The sequence below is a fragment of the Nerophis lumbriciformis genome, linkage group LG07 (assembly GCF_033978685.3).
Source record: "Nerophis lumbriciformis linkage group LG07, RoL_Nlum_v2.1, whole genome shotgun sequence".
Lineage (NCBI taxonomy): Eukaryota > Metazoa > Chordata > Actinopteri > Syngnathiformes > Syngnathidae > Nerophis > Nerophis lumbriciformis.
This window is the reverse complement of record NC_084554.2, coordinates 54,590,127-54,612,766: the sequence shown is the minus strand read 5'-3', so window position 1 is coordinate 54,612,766 and position 22,640 is coordinate 54,590,127. Positions and strand designations below refer to the sequence as shown.

Genomic DNA, 22,640 nt, shown 5'->3' with positions numbered 1-22,640 from the left:
TCTTACGGTCCTATAATATGGTCCGCTACGACTAAGTCTGACCTGAACAAACTGCAACTTGTTCAGAACAGAGCGGCTAGACTGCTACTTAAATGTTCTTTGCGCACTAATATTTCATTTATGCATTCACGCCTGTCCTGGTTGTCTGTTGAACAAAAGATGCATTGTAGTCTCCTTATGTTCTTTACAACTATCATGTTAGAACAGGGGTCACCAACCTTTTTGAAACCAAGAGCTACTTCTTGGGTACTGATTAATGCGAAGCGCTACCAGTTTGATACACACTTAAATAAATTGCCAGAAATAGCCAATGTGCTCAATTTACCTTTAATTCTATGTTATTATTAATAATTAATGATATTTATCTTTGTGGAAACACTGATCATCTTAATGATTTCTCACAATAAATATATATAGAAACAGATAAATATCAATATGCAACACTTTATTTTTATATTTTCTCTAAGTGCACATTTTTCAAATAGAACATTTTCAAATGATGACTTCTAAGACAGTCTTGTGAAATCACAATATCCCATTTTAACTAGCTAGTGTTGCGTTTTGGACCAGTTGTTCCTCCCAGGGAATTCAAGTCACAATTCGCTCCCAAGTTCTTTCCGACACTTAAAGCTGAGTTGAAAAACCACCAGAGACAGAATAGGTATTTTGTTGTATATTCTCAAAGCTTTGCCAATATACATTTTGATTGAGACCAGTCTAACCCTAGAACATTCTATCGCGCCTCCCCAAAATGGTCTCTCTTCCCGATCCCACCACCCTCTCTCTCGTCCCATCTCTGTAGACATAACAAAATGCTAGTCTAAACACATTCCAAAGAACTCAAGGTTTACACACATAGTATACTTGCTGACAGAGCATCAAGAGAATAAATGGAAAACACGAGCTGTGTTCAAATATGACTAAGAAATGAAAGAAGTACAACTTAAATTCATCCATCCATCCATCCATCTTCTTCCGCTTATCCGAGGTCGGGTCGCGGGGGCAGCAGCTTAAGCAGGGAAGCCCAGACTTCCCTCTCCCCAGCCACTTCGTCCAGCTCCTCCCGGGGGATCCCGAGGCGTTCCCAGGCCAGCCGGGAGAGATAGTCTTCCCAGCGTGTCCTGGGTCTTCCCCGTGGCCTCCTACCGGTCGGACGTGCCCGAAACACCTTCCTAGGGAGGCGTTCGGGTGGCATCCTGACCAGATGCCCAAACCACCTCATCTGGCTCCTCTCGATGTGGAGGAGCAGCGGCTTTACTTTGAGCTCCCCCCGAATGACAGAGCTTCTCACCCTATCTCTAAGGGAGAGCCCCGCCACTCGGCGGAGGAAACTCATTTCGGCCGCTTGTACCCGTGATCTTGTCCTTTCGGTCATGACCCAAAGCTCATGACCATAGGTGAGGATGGGAACGTAGATCGACCGGTAAATCGAGAGCTTTGCCTTCCGGCTCAGCTCCTTCTTCACCACAACGGATCGATACAGCGTCCGCATTACTGAAGATGCCGCACCGATCCGCCTGTCGATCTCACGATCCACTCTTCCCTCACTCGTGAACAAGACTCCGAGGTACTTGAACTCCTCCACTTGTGGCAAGATCTCCTCCCCAACCCGGAGATGGCACTCCACCCTTTTCCGGGAGAGAACCATGGACTCGGACTTGGAGGTGCTGATTCCCATCCCAGTCACTTCACACTCGGCTGCGAACCGATCCAGCGAGAGCTGAAGATCTTGGCCAGAGGAAGCCATCAGGACCACATCATCTTTAAATAGCAGAGACCTAATCCTGCAGCCACCAAACCAGATCCCCTCAACGCCCTGACTGCGTCTAGAAATTCTGTCCATAAAGGTTATGAACAGAATCGGTGACAAAGGGCAGCCTTGGCGGAGTTCAACTCTCACTGGAAACGTGTCCGACTTACTGCCGGCAATGCAGACCAAGCTCTGGCACTGATTATACAGGGAGCGAACTGCCACAATAAGACAGTCCGTTACCCCATACTCTCTGAGCACTCCCCACAGGACTTCCCGGGGTACACGGTTGAATGCCTTCTCCAAGTCCACAAAGCACATGTAGACTGGTTGGGCAAACTCCCATGCACCCTCAAGGACCCTGCCGAGAGTATAGAGCTGGTCCACAGTTCCACGACCAGGACGAAAACCACACTGTTCCTCCTGAATCCGAGGTTCGACTATCCGGCGTAGCCTCCTCTCCAGTACACCTGAATAGACCTTACCGGGAAGGCTGAGGAGTGTGATCCCACGATAGTTGGAACACACCCTCCGGTTCCCCTTCTTAAAGAGAGGAACCACCACCCCGGTCTGCCAATCCAGAGGTACCGCCCCCGATGTCCACGCGATGTTGCAGAGTCTTGTCAACCAAGACAGCCCCACAACATCCAGAGCCTTAAGGAACTCCGGGCGGATCTCATCCACCCCCGGGGCCTTGCCACCGAGGAGCTTTTTAACTACCTCGGCAACCTCAGCCCCAGAAATAGGAGAGCCCACCACAGATTCCCCAGGCCCTGCTTCCTCATAGGAAGACGTGCTGGTAGGATTGAGGAGGTCTTCGAAGTATTCTCTCCACCGATCCACAACATCCGCAGTCGAGGTCAGCAGAACACCATCCCCACCATACACGGTGTTGACACTGCACTGCTTCCCCTTCCTGAGGCGGCGGATGGTGGTCCAGAATTGCTTCGAAGCCGTCCGGAAGTCTTTTTCCATGGCCTCCCCGAACTCCTCCCATGTCCGAGTTTTTGCCTCCGCGACCGCTGAAGCCGCACACCGCTTGGCCTGTCGGTACCTGTCTGCTGCCTATTCAGATATATGTAAATATCTGCCTCCGACACTAGCCACTGACATTTTTTAACAAATCATGAATTACTTTGCACCATGTTTGTACAAATAATAACTCATGTAAAATACAAAAGTCAACTCTTAAATTTTTAAATAAATCATGTCACACTTTGAACTGGACACCAAATCTGTTATCTGTTTCTTTGTCAGTTAGTGAAGACCAAATCTTTCAAATATTTTCTTGGATTTTCAAATTCTATTTGAGTTTTGTCTCTCTTAGAATTAAAAAATGTCCAGCAAAGCGAGACCAGCTTGCTAGTAAATAAATACAATTTAAAAAAAATAGAGGCAGCTCACTGGTGTTGCGTTTTGGACCAGTTGTTCCTCCCAGGGAATTCAAGTCACAAGTCGCTCCCAAGCTCTTTCTGACACTTAAAGCTGAGTTGAAAAACCACCAGAGACAGAATAGGTATTTTGTAATATATTGGCAAAGCTTTGCAGATATACAGGTAAAAGCCAGTAAATTAGAATATTTTGAAAAACTTGATTTATTTCAGTAATTGCATTCAAAAGGTGTAACTTGTACATTATATTTATTCATTGCACACAGACTGATGCATTCAAATGTTTATTTCATTTAATTTTGATGATTTGAAGTGGCAACAAATGAAAATCCAAAATTCCGTGTGTCACAAGATTAGAATATTGTGTAAGGCTAATACAAAAAAGGGATTTTTAGAAATGTTGGCCAACTGAAAAGTATGAAAATGAAAAATATGAGCATGTACAATACTCAATACTTGGTTGGAGCTCCTTTTGCCTCAATTACTGCGTTAATGCGGCGTGGCATGGAGTCGATGAGTTTCTGGCACTGCTCAGGTGTTATGAGAGCCCAGGTTGCTCTGATAGTGGCCTTCAACTCTTCTGCGTTTTTGGGTCTGGCATTCTGCATCTTCCTTTTCACAGATTTTCTATGGGGCTAAGGTCAGGGGAGTTGGCGGGCCAATTTAGAACAGAAATACCATGGTCCGTAAACCAGGCACGGGTAGATTTTGCGCTGTGTGCAGGCGCCAAGTCCTGTTGGAACTTGAAATCTCCATCTCCATAGAGCAGGTCAGCAGCAGGAAGCATGAAGTGCTCTAAAACTTGCTGGTAGACGGCTGCGTTGACCCTGGATCTCAGGAAACAGAGTGGACCGACACCAGCTGGACTGCTGCTGAGTGGTCCAAAGTCATGTTTTCTGACGAAAGCAAATTTTGCATTTCCTTTGGAAATCGAGGTCCCAGAGTCTGGAGGAAGACAGGAGAGGCACAGGATCCACGTTGCCTGAAGTCTAGTGTAAAGTTTCCACAATCAGTGATGGTTTGGGGTGCCATGTCATCTGCTGGTGTCGGTCCACTCTGTTTCCTGAGATCCAGGGTCAACGCAGCCGTCTACCAGCAAGTTTTAGAGCACTTCATGCTTCCTGCTGCTGACCTGCTCTATGGAGATGGAGATTTCAAGTTCCAACAGGACTTGGCGCCTGCACACAGCGCAAAATCTACCCGTGCCTGGTTTACGGACCATGGTATTTCTGTTCTAAATTGGCCCGCCAACTCCCCTGACCTTAGCCCCATAGAAAATCTGTGGGGTATTGTGAAAAGGAAGATGCAGAATGCCAGACCCAAAAACGCAGAAGAGTTGAAGGCCACTATCAGAGCAACCTGGGCTCTCATAACACCTGAGCAGTGCCAGAAACTCATCGACTCCATGCCACGCCGCATTAACGCAGTAATTGAGGCAAAAGGAGCTCCAACCAAGTATTGAGTATTGTACATGCTCATATTTTTCATTTTCATACTTTTCAGTTGGCCAACATTTCTAAAAATCCCTTTTTTGTATTAGCCTTAAGTAATATTCTAATTTTGTGACACACGGAATTTTGGATTTTCATTTGTTGCCACTTCAAATCATCAAAATTAAATGAAATAAACATTTGAATGCATCAGTCTGTGTGCAATGAATAAATATAATGTACAAGTTACACCTTTTGAATGCAATTACTGAAATAAATCAAGTTTTTCAAAATATTCTAATTTACTGGCTTTTACCTGTACATTTGAGACCAGTCCAGCATAGAACATTCTATCGCGCCGCCAAAATGGTCTGTCTTCCCGACCCCAAAACCCTCTCTCCTCTCTCCTCTCTCTAGTCAAAACACATGCGAGTCAAAACACATTCCAAAGAATTCAAGGTTAACACACACAGTTTACTTGCAGAGAAACAGAAAGAGAATAAATGGAAAACACGAGCTGTTTTCAAATATGACTATGAAAGAAAATAAGTAACACTAAAATTCGGATGTATGTAAATATCTGCCTCCGACACTGGTAAGTGCTGCTATTTGAGCTATGCTGCCCACATGATGTGAATTTTTAATACTGGTTTTAACTAGCTTTTTATCTTATGTTGTATTTTTCCTTTGTGTAATGTTTGGTAATGCATGTATTCTTTGTATTTTTATTTTGTATGCTCCTATATGGACCCCAGGAAGACTAGCAGTCGCCTTGGCGTCAGCTAGTGATGGGTCCGGCAACACCGATGCATCGGCGCATGCGTCGAGCTCATAGAGCAAAACCCTGTGTCGGTTTTAGAAAGTCACGTGACTGATCATGAGCTGTTTTGGTCACGTGACCGATACGCCAACTGTGTCGCACTGACGCCTCCTCTGTGCCCTGTGAGCGTGTCTTTTCTACAGCCGGAGAAATAATAACTAAGAGAAATCGTCTAAAATGTAATACGTCGGAAAAACTTTTTTTTTTTTTTTTTAATAAAAATGTGTAGAAAAATTTAATTAAAAAAATTCCCAGTCCACAATCATCCACAACACGTTCTCTTAGATTTCCATGTTATGATACATGTTCACGTTATTTATTGACTGTATCTAAAAAAGATAAAAATATATTTTTATTTAAATGAAGATATGAAATAATCCTAAATGAAATACAATGACTTGGTTTATATTATTGTATATACTAGGGCAGGGGTCACCAACGCGGTGCCCGCGGGCACCAGGTAGCCCGTAAGGACCAGATCAGTCGCCCGCTGGCCTGTTCTAAAAATAGCTCAAAGAGCAGCACTTACCAGTGAGCTGCCTCTATTTTTTAAATTGTATTTATTTACTAGCAAGCTGGTCTCGCTTTGCTCGACATTTTTAATTCTAAAAGAGACAAAACTCAAATAGTATTTGAAAATCCAAAAAATATTTTAAAGACTTGGAATAAATGGTAGAAAATGGATGGATGGATGGGTCTTCACTTGTTTAAATAAATTCATTTATTTTTTACTTTGCTTCTTATTACTTTTAGATATACAATTTTAGAGAAAAAATACAACCTTAAAAATGATTTTAGGATTTTTAAACAAATATACCTTTTTACCTTTTAAATTTTTTCCTCTTCTTTTCTGACAATTTAAATCAATGTTCAAGTACATTTATTTATTTTTTATTGTAAAGAATAATAAATATTTTAGCTTCTGGTTTTTCGACGAAGAATATTTGTGAAATATTTCTTCAAACTTACTATGATTAAAATTCAAAAGAATTATTCTGGCAAATCTAGAAAATCTGTAGAATCAAATTTAAATCTTATTTCAAAGTATTTTGAATTTCTTTTAAACATTTTTGTTCTGGAAAATCTAGAAGAAATACTGATTTGTCTTTGTTAGAAATATAGCTTGGTCCAATTTGTTAAATATTCTAACAAAGTGCAGATTGGATTTTAACCAATTTAAAACATGTCATCAAAATTCTAAAATTTATCTTAATCAGGAAAAATGACTAATAATGTTCCATAAATTCTTTTTTTAATTTTTCCAAAAAGATTCAAATTAGCTAGTTTTTCTCTTCTTTTTGTCGGTTGAATTTTGAATTTTAAAGAGTCGAAATTGAAGATAAACTATGTTTCAAAATTTTATTTTAATTTTTTTCGTGTTTTCTCCTCTTTTAAACCGTTCAATTAAGTGTTTTTTTCATCATTTATTCTCTACAAAAAACCTTCCGTAAAAGGAAAAAAAAATGTACGACGGAATGACAGACAGAAATACCCATTTTTTTATATATATACCGGTATATAAATGTATTTATTTAGCTATTCTTGTTTAAATCACACTTATGTGTAACTTACAAATGACAATATATTTATTTATTTAAGTGTGTATCAAACTGGTAGCCCTTCGCATTAATCAGTACCCAAGAAGTAGTTTTTGGTTTCAAAAAGGTTGGTGACCCCTGTACTAGGGCATCAAATCAGTGTCAGTTGAGTCGGTCCATAGGTTGCCTGTAGGGATTTTTAATGTCCAGCAGATGTCAGTATTTAGTGACACAGTATCGACACAGTATCAATACAGTTTTGCAATGTGTCGAAACGCTTCATGACGCCTCATCAACCCATCACTAGCGTCAGCTAATGGGGTTCCATTCAATAAACAATAAACAATAAAATACAGAGCCCCCATAGACTCCATGATTGTTAGCGGACTTTTTACTTAGGTTTTTATTTACGACTTAAAATGCATAAAACAAATAAAAACGTGTATTCATGTCTTATATAAAGATTGTGAATGAGAAATAGCACATCTCTTTCAAATGTTTGCGTATTTCCAGTATGACTGATCTAATAATATGGTCAGAGTGACGAAGCGTCACTACGGTGGCGTCAATCTTTGGAAATAGCAGAAGGTATTCGGAGCGGAATATTCCAAATGGCTGACTGAATTTGCGGCATTTTGTGACGTTTGAACTGTGTCTTTACCTACTTTGTGGATTGTAAACACAATATGGTTGAATGAAACACAATTCAGCATATACAGGTAAAAGCCAGTAAATTAGAATATTTTGAAAAACTTGATTTATTTCAGTAATTGCATTCAAAAGGTGTAACTTGTACATTATATTTATTCATTGCACACAGACTGATGCATTCAAATGTTTATTTCATTTAATTTTGATGATTTGAAGTGGCAACAAATGAAAATCCAAAATTCCGTGTGTCACAAAATTAGAATATTACTTAAGGCTAATACAAAAAAGGGATTTTTAGAAATGTTGGCCAACTGAAAAGTATGAAAATGAAAAATATGAGCATGTACAATACTCAATACTTGGTTGGAGCTCCTTTTGCCTCAATTACTGCGTTAATGCGGCGTGGCATGGAGTCGATGAGTTTCTGGCACTGCTCAGGTGTTATGAGAGCCCAGGTTGCTCTGATAGTGGCCTTCAACTCTTCTGCGTTTTTGGGTCTGGCATTCTGCATCTTCCTTTTTCACAATACCCCACAGATTTTCTATGGGGCTAAGGTCAGGGGAGTTGGCGGGCCAATTTAGAACAGAAATACCATGGTCCGTAAACCAGGCACGGGTAGATTTTGCGCTGTGTGCAGGCGCCAAGTCCTGTTGGAACTTGAAATCTCCATCTCCATAGAGCAGGTCAGCAGCAGGAAGCATGAAGTGCTCTAAAACTTGCTGGTAGACGGCTGCGTTGACCCTGGATCTCAGGAAACAGAGTGGACCGACACCAGCAGATGACATGGCACCCCAAACCATCACTGATGGTGGAAACTTTACACTAGACTTCAGGCAACGTGGATCCTGTGCCTCTCCTGTCTTCCTCCAGACTCTGGGACCTCGATTTCCAAAGGAAATGCAAAATTTGCATGGTTGGGTGATGGTTTGGGGTGCCATGTCATCTGCTGGTGTCGGTCCACTCTGTTTCCTGAGATCCAGGGTCAACGCAGCCGTCTACCAGCAAGTTTTAGAGCACTTCATGCTTCCTGCTGCTGACCTGCTCTATGGAGATGGAGATTTCAAGTTCCAACAGGACTTGGCGCCTGCACACAGCGCAAAATCTACCCGTGCCTGGTTTACGGACCATGGTATTTCTGTTCTAAATTGGCCCGCCAACTCCCCTGACCTTAGCCCCATAGAAAATCTGTGGGGTATTGTGAAAAGGAAGATGCAGAATGCCAGACCCAAAAACGCAGAAGAGTTGAAGGCCACTATCAGAGCAACCTGGGCTCTCATAACACCTGAGCAGTGCCAGAAACTCATCGACTCCATGCCACGCCGCATTAACGCAGTAATTGAGGCAAAAGGAGCTCCAACCAAGTATTGAGTATTGTACATGCTCATATTTTTCATTTTCATACTTTTCAGTTGGCCAACATTTCTAAAAATCCCTTTTTTGTATTAGCCTTAAGTAATATTCTAATTTTGTGACACACGGAATTTTGGATTTTCATTTGTTGCCACTTCAAATCATCAAAATTAAATGAAATAAACATTTGAATGCATCAGTCTGTGTGCAATGAATAAATATAATGTACAAGTTACACCTTTTGAATGCAATTACTGAAATAAATCAAGTTTTTCAAAATATTCTAATTTACTGGCTTTTACCTGTATAGTCAACTTTGTTTCTACACTCTACTGCTACTTCAAAGGAGCATGACTCTTTACTAACATCAGTTTCACTTTCGTTACAGTTTGAGTTGTTCTATAATCAGCACTTCAGTGGGAGGAAGTTGACCTGGCTGCACTACCTTTGCACAGGTAACTTCACATGCATGCACCATTTTTTTTTTTTTACTCTCAATATTTCCCTCAGTCAGCGGTTCTCATAACCAGAAATGAGAAATGGTATTTATTGCTTAGTTTGTACAAACCACAACATAACCATTCAGTCACCTGGTAACCAACATCGATGTAAACAAGTAGCTGAGAAGCTGCAACAAGTTAGGGTAAGAAAGTAGGTATTGGTATGGTGCGATCAGGGTTTTACACTGCCGATCCATGAGTGAGATCAGCTGATACCAGTACATGTATTAACTGTCAACCTTTGAATGAATTCAACAATTTCCCAAGTTTCTTTATTTTCTTTTATTACAATTGTGGCCGCAAGGTAGTTGGTAATCCTAGAACCCGTTGGTGGACACCGGCGGTGAGGGATGCCGTCAAGCTGAAGAAGGAGTCCTATCGGGTTCTTTTGGCTCATAGGACTCCGGAGGCAGCGGACAGCTACCGACAGGCCAAACGGTGTGCGGCTTCAGCGGTCGCAAAGGCAAAAACTCGGACATGGGAGGAGTTCGGGGAAGCCATGGAAAACGACTTCCGGACGGCTTCGAAGCGATTCTGGACCACCATCCGCCGCCTCAGGAAGGGGAAGCAGTGCACTGTCAACACCGTGTATGGTGCGGATGGTGTTCTGCTGACCTCGACTGCGGATGTTGTGGATCGGTGGAGGGAATACTTCGAAGACCTCCTCAATCCCACCAACACGTCTTCCTATGTGGAAGCAGTGCCTGGGGAATCTGTGGCGGGCTCTTCTATTTCTGGGGCTGAGGTTGCTGAGGTAGTTAAAAATCTCCTCGGTGGCAAGGCCCCGGGGGTGGATGAGATCCGCCCGGAGTTCCTTAAGGCTCTGGATGCTGTGGGGCTGTCTTGGTTGACAAGACTCTGCAGTATCGCGTGGACATCGGGGGCGGTACCTCTGGATTGGCAGACCGGGGTGGTGGTTCCTCTCTTTAAGAAGGGGAACCGGAGGGTGTGTTCTAACTATCGTGGGATCACACTCCTCAGCCTTCCCGGTAAGGTCTATTCAGGTGTACTGGAGAGGAGGCTACGCCGGATAGTCGAACCTCGGATTCAAGAGGAACAGTGTGGTTTTCGTCCTGGTCGTGGAACTGTGGACCAGCTCTATACTCTCGGCAGGGTCCTTGAGGGTGCATGGGAGTTTGCCCAACCAGTCTACATGTGCTTTGTGGACTTGGAGAAGGCATTCGACCGTGTGCCTCGGGAAGTCCTGTGGGGAGTGCTCAGAGAGTATGGGGGGGGACTGTCTGATTGTGGCTGTCCGCTCCCTGTATGATCAGTGCCAGAGCTTGGTCCGCATTGCCGGCACTAGGTCGGACACGTTTCCAGGGAGGGTTGGACTCCACCAAGGCTGCCCTTTGTCACCGATTCTGTTCATAACTTTTATGGACAGAATTTCTAGGCGCAGTCAAGGCGTTGAGGGGATCCGGTTTGGTGGCTGCAGGATTAGGTCTCTGCTTTTTGCGGATGATGTGGTCCTGATGGCTTCATCTGGCCAGGATCTTCAGCTCTCGCTGGATCGGTTCGCAGCCGAGTGTGAAGCGACTGGGATGAGAATCAGCACCTCCAAGTCCGAGTCCATGGTTATCGCCCGGAAAAGGGTGGAGTGCCATCTCCGGGTTGGGGAGGAGATCTTTCCCCAAGTAGAGGAGTTCAAGTACCTAGGAGTCTTGTTCACGAGTGGGGGAAGAGTGGATCGTGAGATCGACAGGCGGATCGGTGCGGCGTCTTCAGTAACGCGGACGCTGTATCGATCCGTTGTGGTGAAGAAGGAGCTGAGCCGGAAGGCAAAGCTCTCAATTTACCGGTCGATCTACGTTCCCATCCTCACCTATGGTCATGAGCTTTGGGTTATGACCGAAAGGACAAGATCACGGGTACAAGCGGCCGAAATGAGTTTCCTCCGCCGGGTGGCGGGTCTCTCCCTTAGAGATAGGGTGAGAAGCTCTGTCATCCGGGGGGAGCTCAAATTAAAGCCGCTGCTCCTCCACATCTAGAGGAGCCAGATGAGGTGGTTCGGGCATCTGGTCAGGATGCCACCCGAATGCCTCCCTAGGGAGGTGTTTAGGGCACGTCCAACCGGTAGGAGGCCACGGGGAAGACCCAGGACACGTTGGGAAGACTATGGCTCCCGGCTGGCCTGGGAACGCCTCGGGATCCCCCGGGAGGAGCTGGATGAAGTGGCTGGGGAGAGGAAAGTCTGGGCTTCCCTGCTTAGGCTGCTGCCCCCGCGACCCGACCTCGGATAAGCGGAAGAAGATGGATGGATGGATGGACAATTGTTTGAGCAAAAGAAAGTCAATGGTACACAATAACAAACAAAAACTACTCTCTATTACTCATTTATGCCCTCAAAGTCCTCCTGTGTCCAGGGAATTGTTCCCTGAATTTGTAAACATGAACAAAAACCTTTTGTGAAAATATCGATCGAATCACTCTAGTATCAATCAGGTTACTTTCTGCTGTAATGTGGTTCCATTGAGACCTCTTAAAGTTTATAAAGCACTTGTTTCTTGTGTTGCCACACTGCAAAAAGTCAGTGTTCAAAAACAAGAAACAAAAATACAAAAATTAGGAGTATTTTATTTGAACTAAGCAAAATTATCTGCCAATAGAACAAGAAAATTTGGCTTGTCAAGACTTTCCAAAACAAGTCAAATTAGCTAACCTCAATGAACCCAAAAATACCTTAAAATAAGTATATTCTCACTAATAACAAGTGTACTACTATATGAGTACGTATTTTCTATTGTTTCATTGTAAATAAAACAGCAAAGTCCTTTTGGCTGTCATCTGTTTTAATATGAGACACAATTGTGTCAAAGTCATGCTTTTTTTTTTTCATGCTTGAAATAAGAAATTATTACTTTAAAAAAAAGTAGTTTTATACTTGTGAGTGTTGATGACACAGCTTTGCAACACTTGATATTCTAGTTTCAAGCATGTTTTACTCAATATAGGTCATCAAATCTCAGCAACAAGCTGTAATATCTTACTGAGATCATTTAGGACATACTTGCCAACCTTGAGACCTCCGATTTCGGGGGGTGGGGCGTGGTCGGGGGTGGGGCGGGGGCGTGGTTAAGATATATATATATATATATAAGAAATACTTGACTTTCAGTGAATTCTAGCTATATATATATTTTTTTATTACATATATATATATATATATATATATATATATATATATATATATATATATATATGTATAAATAAATAAAAGAAATACTTGAATTTCAGTGTTCATTTATTTACACATATACACACACATAACACTCATCTACTCATTGTTGAGTTAAGGGTTGAATTGTCCATCCTTGTTCTATTCTCTGTCACTATTTCAGAACACACACATTATATGAATATACATTATAAAATCAATAAGAAAACGGGAGCTCTAATTTGGGAGTCTGAATTAGGATCAGAAGTTCCTACATAAACATTGGTACTCACGTCGCCTTTTTGTATTGATTACTGCAGCTGTGCACTGGATTCGTTCACAAATACAAACTACAACTCACAAACACTTTAGAGTTAGGCTCCACCATCAGAATGTGTACTTAAACTTATAAAGATGACATGGATATTATTCAGTGAGTTGATTCACCAAAACTAACCTGTTATACAGGAAGAAAAAGCACACAGGACATTTCAATTGTTCACAGACTGGTCGCGCTCATCAGAATGACAAGACACTTCCGGTCTGCAGGTGATAGCATTCAATTGGGAAGAAACGCCCTACTGCCCCCTACTAACAATGTGAATACTGATAAATGTGGAACGACAGCTCCAAAAACGAATTCAAACCACAAAATAAAATAAATAAATCAACACAAAAATGTGACACATTATGGGTGGGTCACATATGCATGTACAGTAGATGGCAGTATTGTCCTGTTTAAAAGTGTCACAACATTGCTGTTTACGGCAGACGAACTGCTTTACGGCAGACGAAAACTTGACTGCTGTTGTTGTGTGTTGTTACCACGCTGGGAGGACGTTAATGAAACTGCCTAACAATAAATCCACATAAGAAACCAAGAACTCGCCCTCCATCATTAGCTGTTTATATTGTGGGAAAGCGGACGTGTGAACAGGCTGTCAACACGTCACTGAATTTCGGGAGATTTTCGGGAGAAAATTTGTCCCGGGAGGTTTTCGGGAGAGGCGCTGAATTTCGGGAGTCTCCCGGAAAATCCGGGAGGGTTGGCAAGTATGATTTAGGACCAAAACACTTAAAACAAGTAAAACACTCTAACATCAAATCTTATGTATGGCCGCCGCGCAAGTCCCGGGATGCCCAAAATGTCCATAACACACCCAACCGAGTCCCACGGGGACGGGGGATAAAAGTTTGAAAAGTTGGCAAAAGTCCCAAAAATGTTCAAAATACCTACCCAGGTGCGAGTCCCACAAGTCCCGCCGCCGGCCGGGATGCCCAAAATGTCCAAAACGCGTCCAGCAAAGTCCCACGGGAAGGCGGGGAGAAAAGTGAGAAAAGTCGGTAAAATGTTCAAAAATCACACCCGGGTCTTAAGACTTGTGGCACTCCATGTGGGACTGGAACATTTTTGGGGACTTTTGCCGACTTTTCTCACTTTTCTCCCCCACTTCCTGTGGGACTTTGCTGGGTGCGTTTTGGACATTTTCTGCATCCCGGGACTTGTGCGGCCATACAGAAGATTTTATGTGCAGGACTTGTGAGACTGGAACCCGGGGAGGTATTTTAGACAAAATTGGGACTTTTGACCATTTTGGCCACCTTTTCCCCTTTTCTTCCCCGCCTTCCTGTGCGCCATTGCTGGGTGTGTTTTGGACAAAAATAGTTTCGAGCATGTTTTACTCAATATAGGTCATCACATCTCAGAGTCCAGTCCATAGTGGATCTAACATAATAGTGTGAGAGTCCAGTCCATAGTGGATCTAACATAATAGTAAGAGTCCAGTCCATAGTGGATCTAACATAATAGTGAGAGTCCAGTCCATAGTGGATCTAACATAATAGTAAGAGTCCAGTCCATAGTGGATCTAACATGATAGTGAGAGTCTAGTCCATAGTGGATCCAACATAATAGTAAGAGTCCAGTCCATAGTGGATCTAACATAATAGTAAGAGTCCAGTCCATAGTGGATCTAACATAATAGTGTGAGTCCAGTCCATAGTGGATCTAACATAATAGTGTGAGTCCAGTCCATAGTGGATCTAACATAATAGTAAGAGTCCAGTCCATAGTGGATCTAACATGATAGTGAGAGTCCAGTCCATAGTGGATCTAACATAATATTGTGAGAGTCCAGTCCATAGTGGATCTAACATAATAGTGAGAGTCCAGTCCATAGTGGATCCAACATAATAGTAAGAGTCCAGTCCATAGTGGATCTAACATAATAGTGAGAGTCAATTCCATAGTGGATCCAACATAATAGTAAGAGTCCAGTCCATAGTGGATCTAACATGATAGTGAGAGAGTCCAGTCCATAGTGGATCTAACATAATAGTAAGAGTCCAGTCCATAGTGGATCTAACATAATAGTGAGAGTCCATTCCATAGTGGATCCAACATAATAGTAAGAGTCCAGTCCATAGTGGATCTAACATAATAGTAAGAGTCCAGTCCATAGTGGATCTAACATAATAGTGAGAGTCCAGTCCATAGTGGATCTAACATAATAGTGAGAGTCCAGTCCATAGTGGATCTAACATGATAGTGAGAGTCCAGTCCATAGTGGATCTAACATGATAGTGAGAGTCCAGTCCATAGTGGATCTAACATAATAGTGAGAGTCCAGTCCATAGTGGATCTAACATAATAGTGAGAGTCCAGTCCATAGTGGATCTAACATAATAGTGAGAGTCCAGTCCATAGTGGATCTAACATAATAGTGAGAGTCCAGTCCATAGTGGATCTAATATAATAGTGAGAGTCCAGTCCATAGTGGATCTAACATAATAGTGTGAGAGTCCAGTCCATAGTGGATCTAACATAATAGTGAGAGTCCAGTCCATAGTGGATCTAACATAATAGTAAGAGTCCAGTCCATAGTGGATCTAACATAATAGTGAGAGTCCAGTCCATAGTGGATCTAACATAATAGTAAGAGTCCAGTCCATAGTGGGTCCAACATAATAGTAAGAGTCCAGTCCATAGTGGATCTAACATAATAGTAAGAGTCCAGTCCATAGTGGGTCTAACATAATAGTGAGAGTCCATTCCATAGTGGATCCAACATAATAGTGTGAGTCCAGTCCATAGTGGATCTAACATAATAGTAAGAGTCCAGTCCATAGTGGATCTAACATGATAGTGAGAGTCCAGTCCATAGTGGATCTAACATAATAGTGTGAGAGTCCAGTCCATAGTGGATCTAACATGATAGTGAGAGTCCAGTCCATAGTGGATCTAACATAATAGTAAGAGTCCAGTCCATAGTGGGTCTAACATAATAGTGAGAGTCCATTCCATAGTGGATCCAACATAATAGTGTGAGTCCAGTCCATAGTGGATCTAACATAATAGTAAGAGTCCAGTCCATAGTGGATCTAACATAATAGTGAGAGTCCAGTCCATAGTGGATCTAACATAATAGTGAGAGTCCAGTCCATAGTGGATCTAATATAATAGTGAGAGTCCAGTCCATAGTGGATCTAACATAATATTGTGAGAGTCCAGTCCATAGTGGATCCAACATAATAGTGTGAGAGTCCAGTTCATAGTGGATCTAACATAATAGTGTGAGAGTCCAGTCCATAGTGGATCTAACATAATAGTGAGAGTCCAGTCCATAGTGGATCAAACATAATAGTGAGAGTCCAGTCCATAGTGGATCTAACATAATAGTGAGAGTCTAGTCCATAGTGGATCCAACATAATAGTAAGAGTCCAGTCCATAGTGGATCTAACATAATAGTAAGAGTCCAGTCCATAGTGGGTCTAACATAATAGTGAGAGTCCATTCCATAGTGGATCCAACATAATAGTAAGAGTCCAGTCCATAGTGGATCTAACATAATAGTGAGAGTCCAGTCCATAGTGGGTCTAACATAATAGTGAGAGTCCATTCCATAGTGGATCTAACATAATAGTAAGAGTCCAGTCCATAGTGGATTTAACATAATAGTAAGAGTCCAGTCCATAGTGGATCTAACATAATAGTGAGAGTCCAGTCCATAGTGGATCTAACATAATAGTAAGAGTCCAGTCCATAGTGGATCTAACATGATAGTGAGAGTCCAGTCCATAGTGGATCCAACATAATAGTAAGAGTCCAGTCCATAGTGGATCTAACATAATAGTAAGAATTCAGTCCATAGTGGGTCTAACATAATAGTAAGAGTCCAGTCCATAGCGGATCTAACATAATATTGTGAGAGTCCAGTTCATAGTGGATCTAACATAATAGTGTGAGAGTCCATTCCATAGTGGATCTAACATAATAGTGTGAGAGTCCAGTCCTTAGTGGATCTAACATAATATTGTGAGAGTCCAGTCCATAGTGGATCTAACATAATAGTGAGAGTCCAGTCCATAGTGGATCTAACATAATATTGTGAGAGTCCAGTCCATAGTGGATCTAACATAATAGTGTGAGAGTCCAGTCCATAGTGGATCTAACATAATAGTGAGAGTCCAGTCCATAGTGGATCTAACATAATAGTGAGAGTCCAGTCCATAGTGGATCTAACATAATATTGTGAGAGTCCAGTCCATAGTGGATCTAACATAATAGTGTGAGAGTCCAGTCCACAGTGGATCTAACATAATAGTGAGAGTCCAGTCCATAGTGGATCTAACATGATAGTGAGAGTCCAGTCCATAGTGGATCCAACATAATAGTAAGAGTCCAGTCCATAGTGGATCTAACATAATAGTAAGAGTCCAGTCCATAGTGGATCTAACATAATATTGTGAGAGTCCAGTTCATAGTGGATCTAACATAATAGTGTGAGAGTCCAGTCCATAGTGGATCTAACATAATAGTGAGAGTCCAGTCCATAGTGGATCTAACATAATAGTGAGAGTCCAGTCCATAGTGGATCTAACATAATATTGTGAGAGTCCAGTCCATAGTGGATCTAACATAATAGTGTGAGAGTCCAGTCCATAGTGGATCTAACATAATAGTGAGAGTCCAGTCCATAGTGGATCTAACATAATAGTGAGAGTCCAGTCCATAGTGGATCTAATATAATAGTGAGAGTCCAGTCCATAGTGGATCTAACATAATATTGTGAGAGTCCAGTCCATAGTGGATCCAACATAATAGTGTGAGAGTCCAGTTCATAGTGGATCTAACATAATAGTGTGAGAGTCCAGTCCATAGTGGATCTAACATAATAGTGAGAGTCCAGTCCATAGTGGATCTAACATAATAGTGAGAGTCCAGTCCATACGGGATCTAATATAATAGTGAGAGTCCAGTCCATAGTGGATCTAGCATAATATTGTGAGAGTCCAGTCCATAGTGGATCTAACATAATAGTGTGAGAGTCCAGTCCATAGTGGATCTAACATAATAGTAAGAGTCCAGTCCATAGTGGATCTAACATAATAGTGAGAGTCCAGTCCATAGTGGATCTAACATAATAGTAAGAGTCCAGTCCATAGTGGATCTAACATGATAGTAAGAGTCCAGTCCATAGTGGATCCAACATAATAGTAAGAGTCCAGTCCATAGTGGATCTAACATAATAGTAAGAGTCCAGTCCATAGTGGATCCAACATAATAGTAAGAGTCCAGTCCATAGTGGATCTAACATAATAGTAAGAGTTCAGTCCATAGTGGGTCTAACATAATAGTGAGAGTCCATTCCATAGTGGATCCAACATAATAGTAAGAGTCCAGTCCATAGTGGATCTAACATAATAGTAAGAGTCCAGTCCATAGTGGGGTCAGCAGGAAACCATCCCGAGTAGAGACGGGTCAGTAGCGCAGAGATGTTCCCAACCGATGCACAGGCGAGCGGTCCACCCCGGGTCCCGACTCTGGACAGCCAGCACTTCATCCATGGCCACCGGACCTGTGTGTCTCCCCCTCCACAAGGGAGAGGGGAGCAGAGGAGAAAGGAAAAGAAACGGCAGATCAACTGGTCGAAAAAGTTGGGTCTATTTAAAGGCTAGAGTATACAAATGAGTTTTAAGATGGGACTTAAATGCTTCTACTGAGGTAGCATCTCTAATTGTTACCGGGAGGGCATTCCATAGTACTGGAGCCCCAATAGAAAACGCTCTATAGCCCGCAGACTTTTTTTGGGCTCTGGGAATCACTAATAAGCCGGAGTTCTTTGAACGCAGATTTCTTCCCGGGACATATGGTACAATACAATCGACAAGATAGGACGGAGCTAGACCGTGTAGTGTTTTATACGTAAGTAGTAAAACCTTAAAGTCACATCTTAAGTGCACAGGAAGCCAGTGCAGGTGAGCCAGTATAGGTATATATATATGTATATATGTATATAAAGGTATATACAGTATAGGCGTAATATAATCAAACTTTCTTGTTCTTGTCAAAAGTCTAGCAGCCGCATTTTGTACCAACTGTAGTCTTTTAATGCTAGACATAGGGAGACCCCAAAATAATACGTTACAGTAATCGAGACGAGACGTAACGAACGCATGAATAATGATCTCAGCGTCGCTAGTGGACAAAATAGAACGAATTTTAGGCGATATTACGGAGATGAAAGAAGGCCGTTTTAGTAACACTCTTAATGTGTGACTCAAACGAGAGAGTTGGGTGGAAGATAATACCCAGATTCTTTACCGAGTCGCCTTGTGTAATTGTTTGGTTGTCAAATGTTAAGGTGGTATTACTGAGATCATTTAGGACCAAAACCCTTAAAACAAGTAAAAACACTCTAACATAAAATCTGCTTAATGAGAATAATTATCTTATCAGACAGAAAATAAGCAAATATCACCCTTATTTGACATATTTCACCTTACTTAGATTTCACTCTTTGCAGTGTACCGTATTTTCCGCACCATAAGGCGCCCTGGGTTAAAAGCCGCGCCTTCAATGAACGGCATATTTCAAAACTTTGTCCACCTATAAGCCGCCCGGTGTTGTAAGCCGCATCTAACTGCGCTAAAGGAATGTCAAAAAAACAGTCAGATAGGTCAGTCAAACTTTAATAATATATTAAAAACCAGCGTGATGTGGGCGCGCATGGAGTCGTATATCAACATGGACGGAGCTGCGTGAAAAAAGCCACCCGGCCTCTTCGCGTAAACTTAAACTTACCTTAACCACTCGCTCATCTTTTCTTCATCCATCCCTTCGAGTTAGCTTTTATGATGACGCCGGCTGGAAAGGTCTCTTTTGGCAAGGTCTTCCTTTTGAATATCACCATGGGTGGAAGTTTCTGGCCATTAGCATGGCAAGCTAGAACCACAGTGAAGGACGACTTCTCATTCCCTGTGGTGCGAATATTCACCGTACGTGCTCCAGTTGCTGTGAAATAATAATCCGTGTGACGGTGTGCGGATGGAGAGATTGCGTCTTTTCATGAACCGGATCCCGGTCGCTTAGTAGGAGCCATTTTGTGGTCTTTACAGATGTAAACACACAAAGGAAATGAAACGTACGGTGATATCCGCGCGCTTTTTTCTTCTTCTACGCGGGCGGGTGGTTGCTTACAGTAGAAGAAGAAGCGCTTCCTGTTCTATGGGGGCGGGTGCTTACCTTGGCGGTTGCTTGCGTAGAAGAAGAAGCGTTTCCTGTTCTACCGGGAAAAAAGATGGCGGCTGTTTACCGAAGTTGCGAGATCGAAACTTTATGAAAATGAATCTTAATATTTATCCATATATAAAGCGCACCGGGTTAAAAGGCGCACTGTCAGCTTTTGAGAAAATTTGTGGTTTTTAGGTGCGGCTAATAGTGCGGAAAATACGGTACTGAGATCATTTAGGACCAAAACCCTTAAAACAAGTAAAACACTCTAACATAAAATCTGTTTAATGAGAATAATTATCTTATCAGACAGAAAATAAGCAAATATCACCCTTATTTGACATATTTCATCTTATTTACATTTCACTTTTTGCAGTGTAGCTTAGCGTTAAGCATGTCCTCTGTCAGCTTCTGCTTTTTTGTACTCACTGTGTAACATGTTTAGCCTCATCATCAAGCTGCATGGTCGAATGGCCAAAAAGTTCAATTTTGGTCTCAATCACTCCAAATGACTTTGTTCCAGAAGTTTTGAGGCTTGTCTCTGTGTTTTTTTGGCGTAATGTAAGAAGGATACTTTCTGACATTTTCGCAGAAATTGCTTTCTTCTGGCGACTCGACCATGCAGCCCATTTTTCTTCAAGCGCCTCCTTATTGTGCATCTTGAAACAGCCACACCACAATTTTTCAGAGAGTCCTGTATTTCAGCTGACGTTATTTGTGGATTTTTCTTTGCATCTCGAACAATTTTCCTGGCAGTTGTGGCTGAAATCTTTGCTGGTCTACCTGAATCCCTCATTTCCCACTTCTTAATCAGCGTTTGAACGCTGCTGATTGGCCTTCTCAATTCCTTGGATATCTTTTTATACCCCTTTCCTGTTTTATGCAGTTCAATGACCGTTTCTCGCAGATCCTTTGACAATTATTATGACTCAGAATCCAGAAACATGTGTGCAGCACTGGATGAAAGATGCAATGGTGTGTCAGAAGCCCAGAAACTCACTGACCTTTTATATGCACACACATTCATTACAAACAAACATGTCACAGGTGAGGATTGGAACCTTGATTAGCCATGCAAACCTGTTTGTGTCAACTTTTGTGCATGTTATCAGATCATACTTGCCAACCTTGAGACCTCCAATTTCGGGAGGTGGGAGGTGGGGGGGGTGGTTGCGGGGGGCGTGGTTAAGAGGGGAGGAGTATATTTACAGCTAGAATTCACCAAGTCAAGTATTTCATATATATATATATATACATATTAGAGATGCGCGGTTTGCGGGCACAACCGCGGAGTCCGCGGATTATCCGCGGATCGGGCGGATGAAATTAAAGAAAATTAGATTTTATCCGCGGGTCGGGTCGGGTCGGGTGGTTGAAATAATTAGATTTTAAATAGATTCAGGCGGGTGGCAGTTAAACCAATTGGGAAATATATATACATAGTTAAATGTTGTTACCCACATACGAAAAACGAGCAGGCACCTGCAGCATATGCCACAACAGAAGAAAAAAAAAGAAAAGAGATGGACACTTTTACGGAGCGGAGAAGGGACGCCTCGCCGGGGTCCGGGACCGAGGCCCCTTCCCCCGAGAGGGCCCCACCGGGAGCCGTAGCTGAGGCGATCCGCGAGAAGGGCCCGACGCACGTCCAGGGTCACCACCGCACCGCACCGACACCCCGCCTCGTCCGCCTTCGCCGCGGCCGGCGTCACACGCAGCAGATAAGCAGCTTACCTGCCCGCCACCCCCGTGGCCGGGGGCTCGTAACAGGGGTCACTCCGCGCGCTCCGCCCGCGCAGCTTACCTGCCCGCCACCCCTGTTGCCGGGGGCGCGTAACAGGGGTCACTCCGCGCGCAGTGCGCTCACGAAAGGGGTGGGGCTCACCCTGGTTGATATAGACAGCAGCTAGGACGGTGGCCATGGAAGTCGGAACCCGCTAAGGAGTGTGTAACAACCCACCTGCCGAATCAACTAGCCCTGAAAATGGATGGCGCTGGAGCGTCGGGCCCATATACCCGGCCGTCGCCGGCAGCGAGACGCGCTTGGAGGTGCGCTCAGCGCGGCTCCCATATGATTGCGCACTGGTGTGCGTCTGGGTCGTGACAGCGTGGCACGCGAATGTCTGTGCTGCATTGGATCAGTCTCCTTTCTTTAACAGGCAAAAGCTTTATAACCTCACTAATGCCTTGCATCGTCTATATTAGATGTATAACAACGGGCGGGTGCGGGCGGATGCGGTTCTGATCAAATGTTAGATCGGGTGGATTGCGGATGGTTGACGACTTTCTGATGCGGTTGCGGATGAAATAATTGCCTATCCGCGCATCTCTAATATATATATATATATATATATATATATATATATATATATATATATATATATATATATATATATATGTATATATATATATATATATATATGTATGTGTGGGGAAAAAATTCACAAGACTATTTCATCTCTACAGGCCTGTTTCATGAGGGGGGTACCCTCAATCGTCAGGAGAATCGTCAAATCTCCTGACGATTGAGGGTACCCCC

The 22,640-nt window shown here is 42.9% G+C and overlaps 1 protein-coding gene across 1 annotated transcript in view; it reads left to right on the top strand.

Moving 5' to 3' along the window:
* Positions 1 to 22,640, top strand: part of cul2 (cullin 2) — an 87,787-nt gene that overhangs the window by 51,969 nt on the left and 13,178 nt on the right. The window contains exon 17 of the mRNA XM_061964867.1: positions 9,319 to 9,385. Coding sequence (XP_061820851.1) covers positions 9,319 to 9,385 — 67 coding nt within the window. The remainder of the gene's footprint in view (positions 1 to 9,318; positions 9,386 to 22,640) is intronic.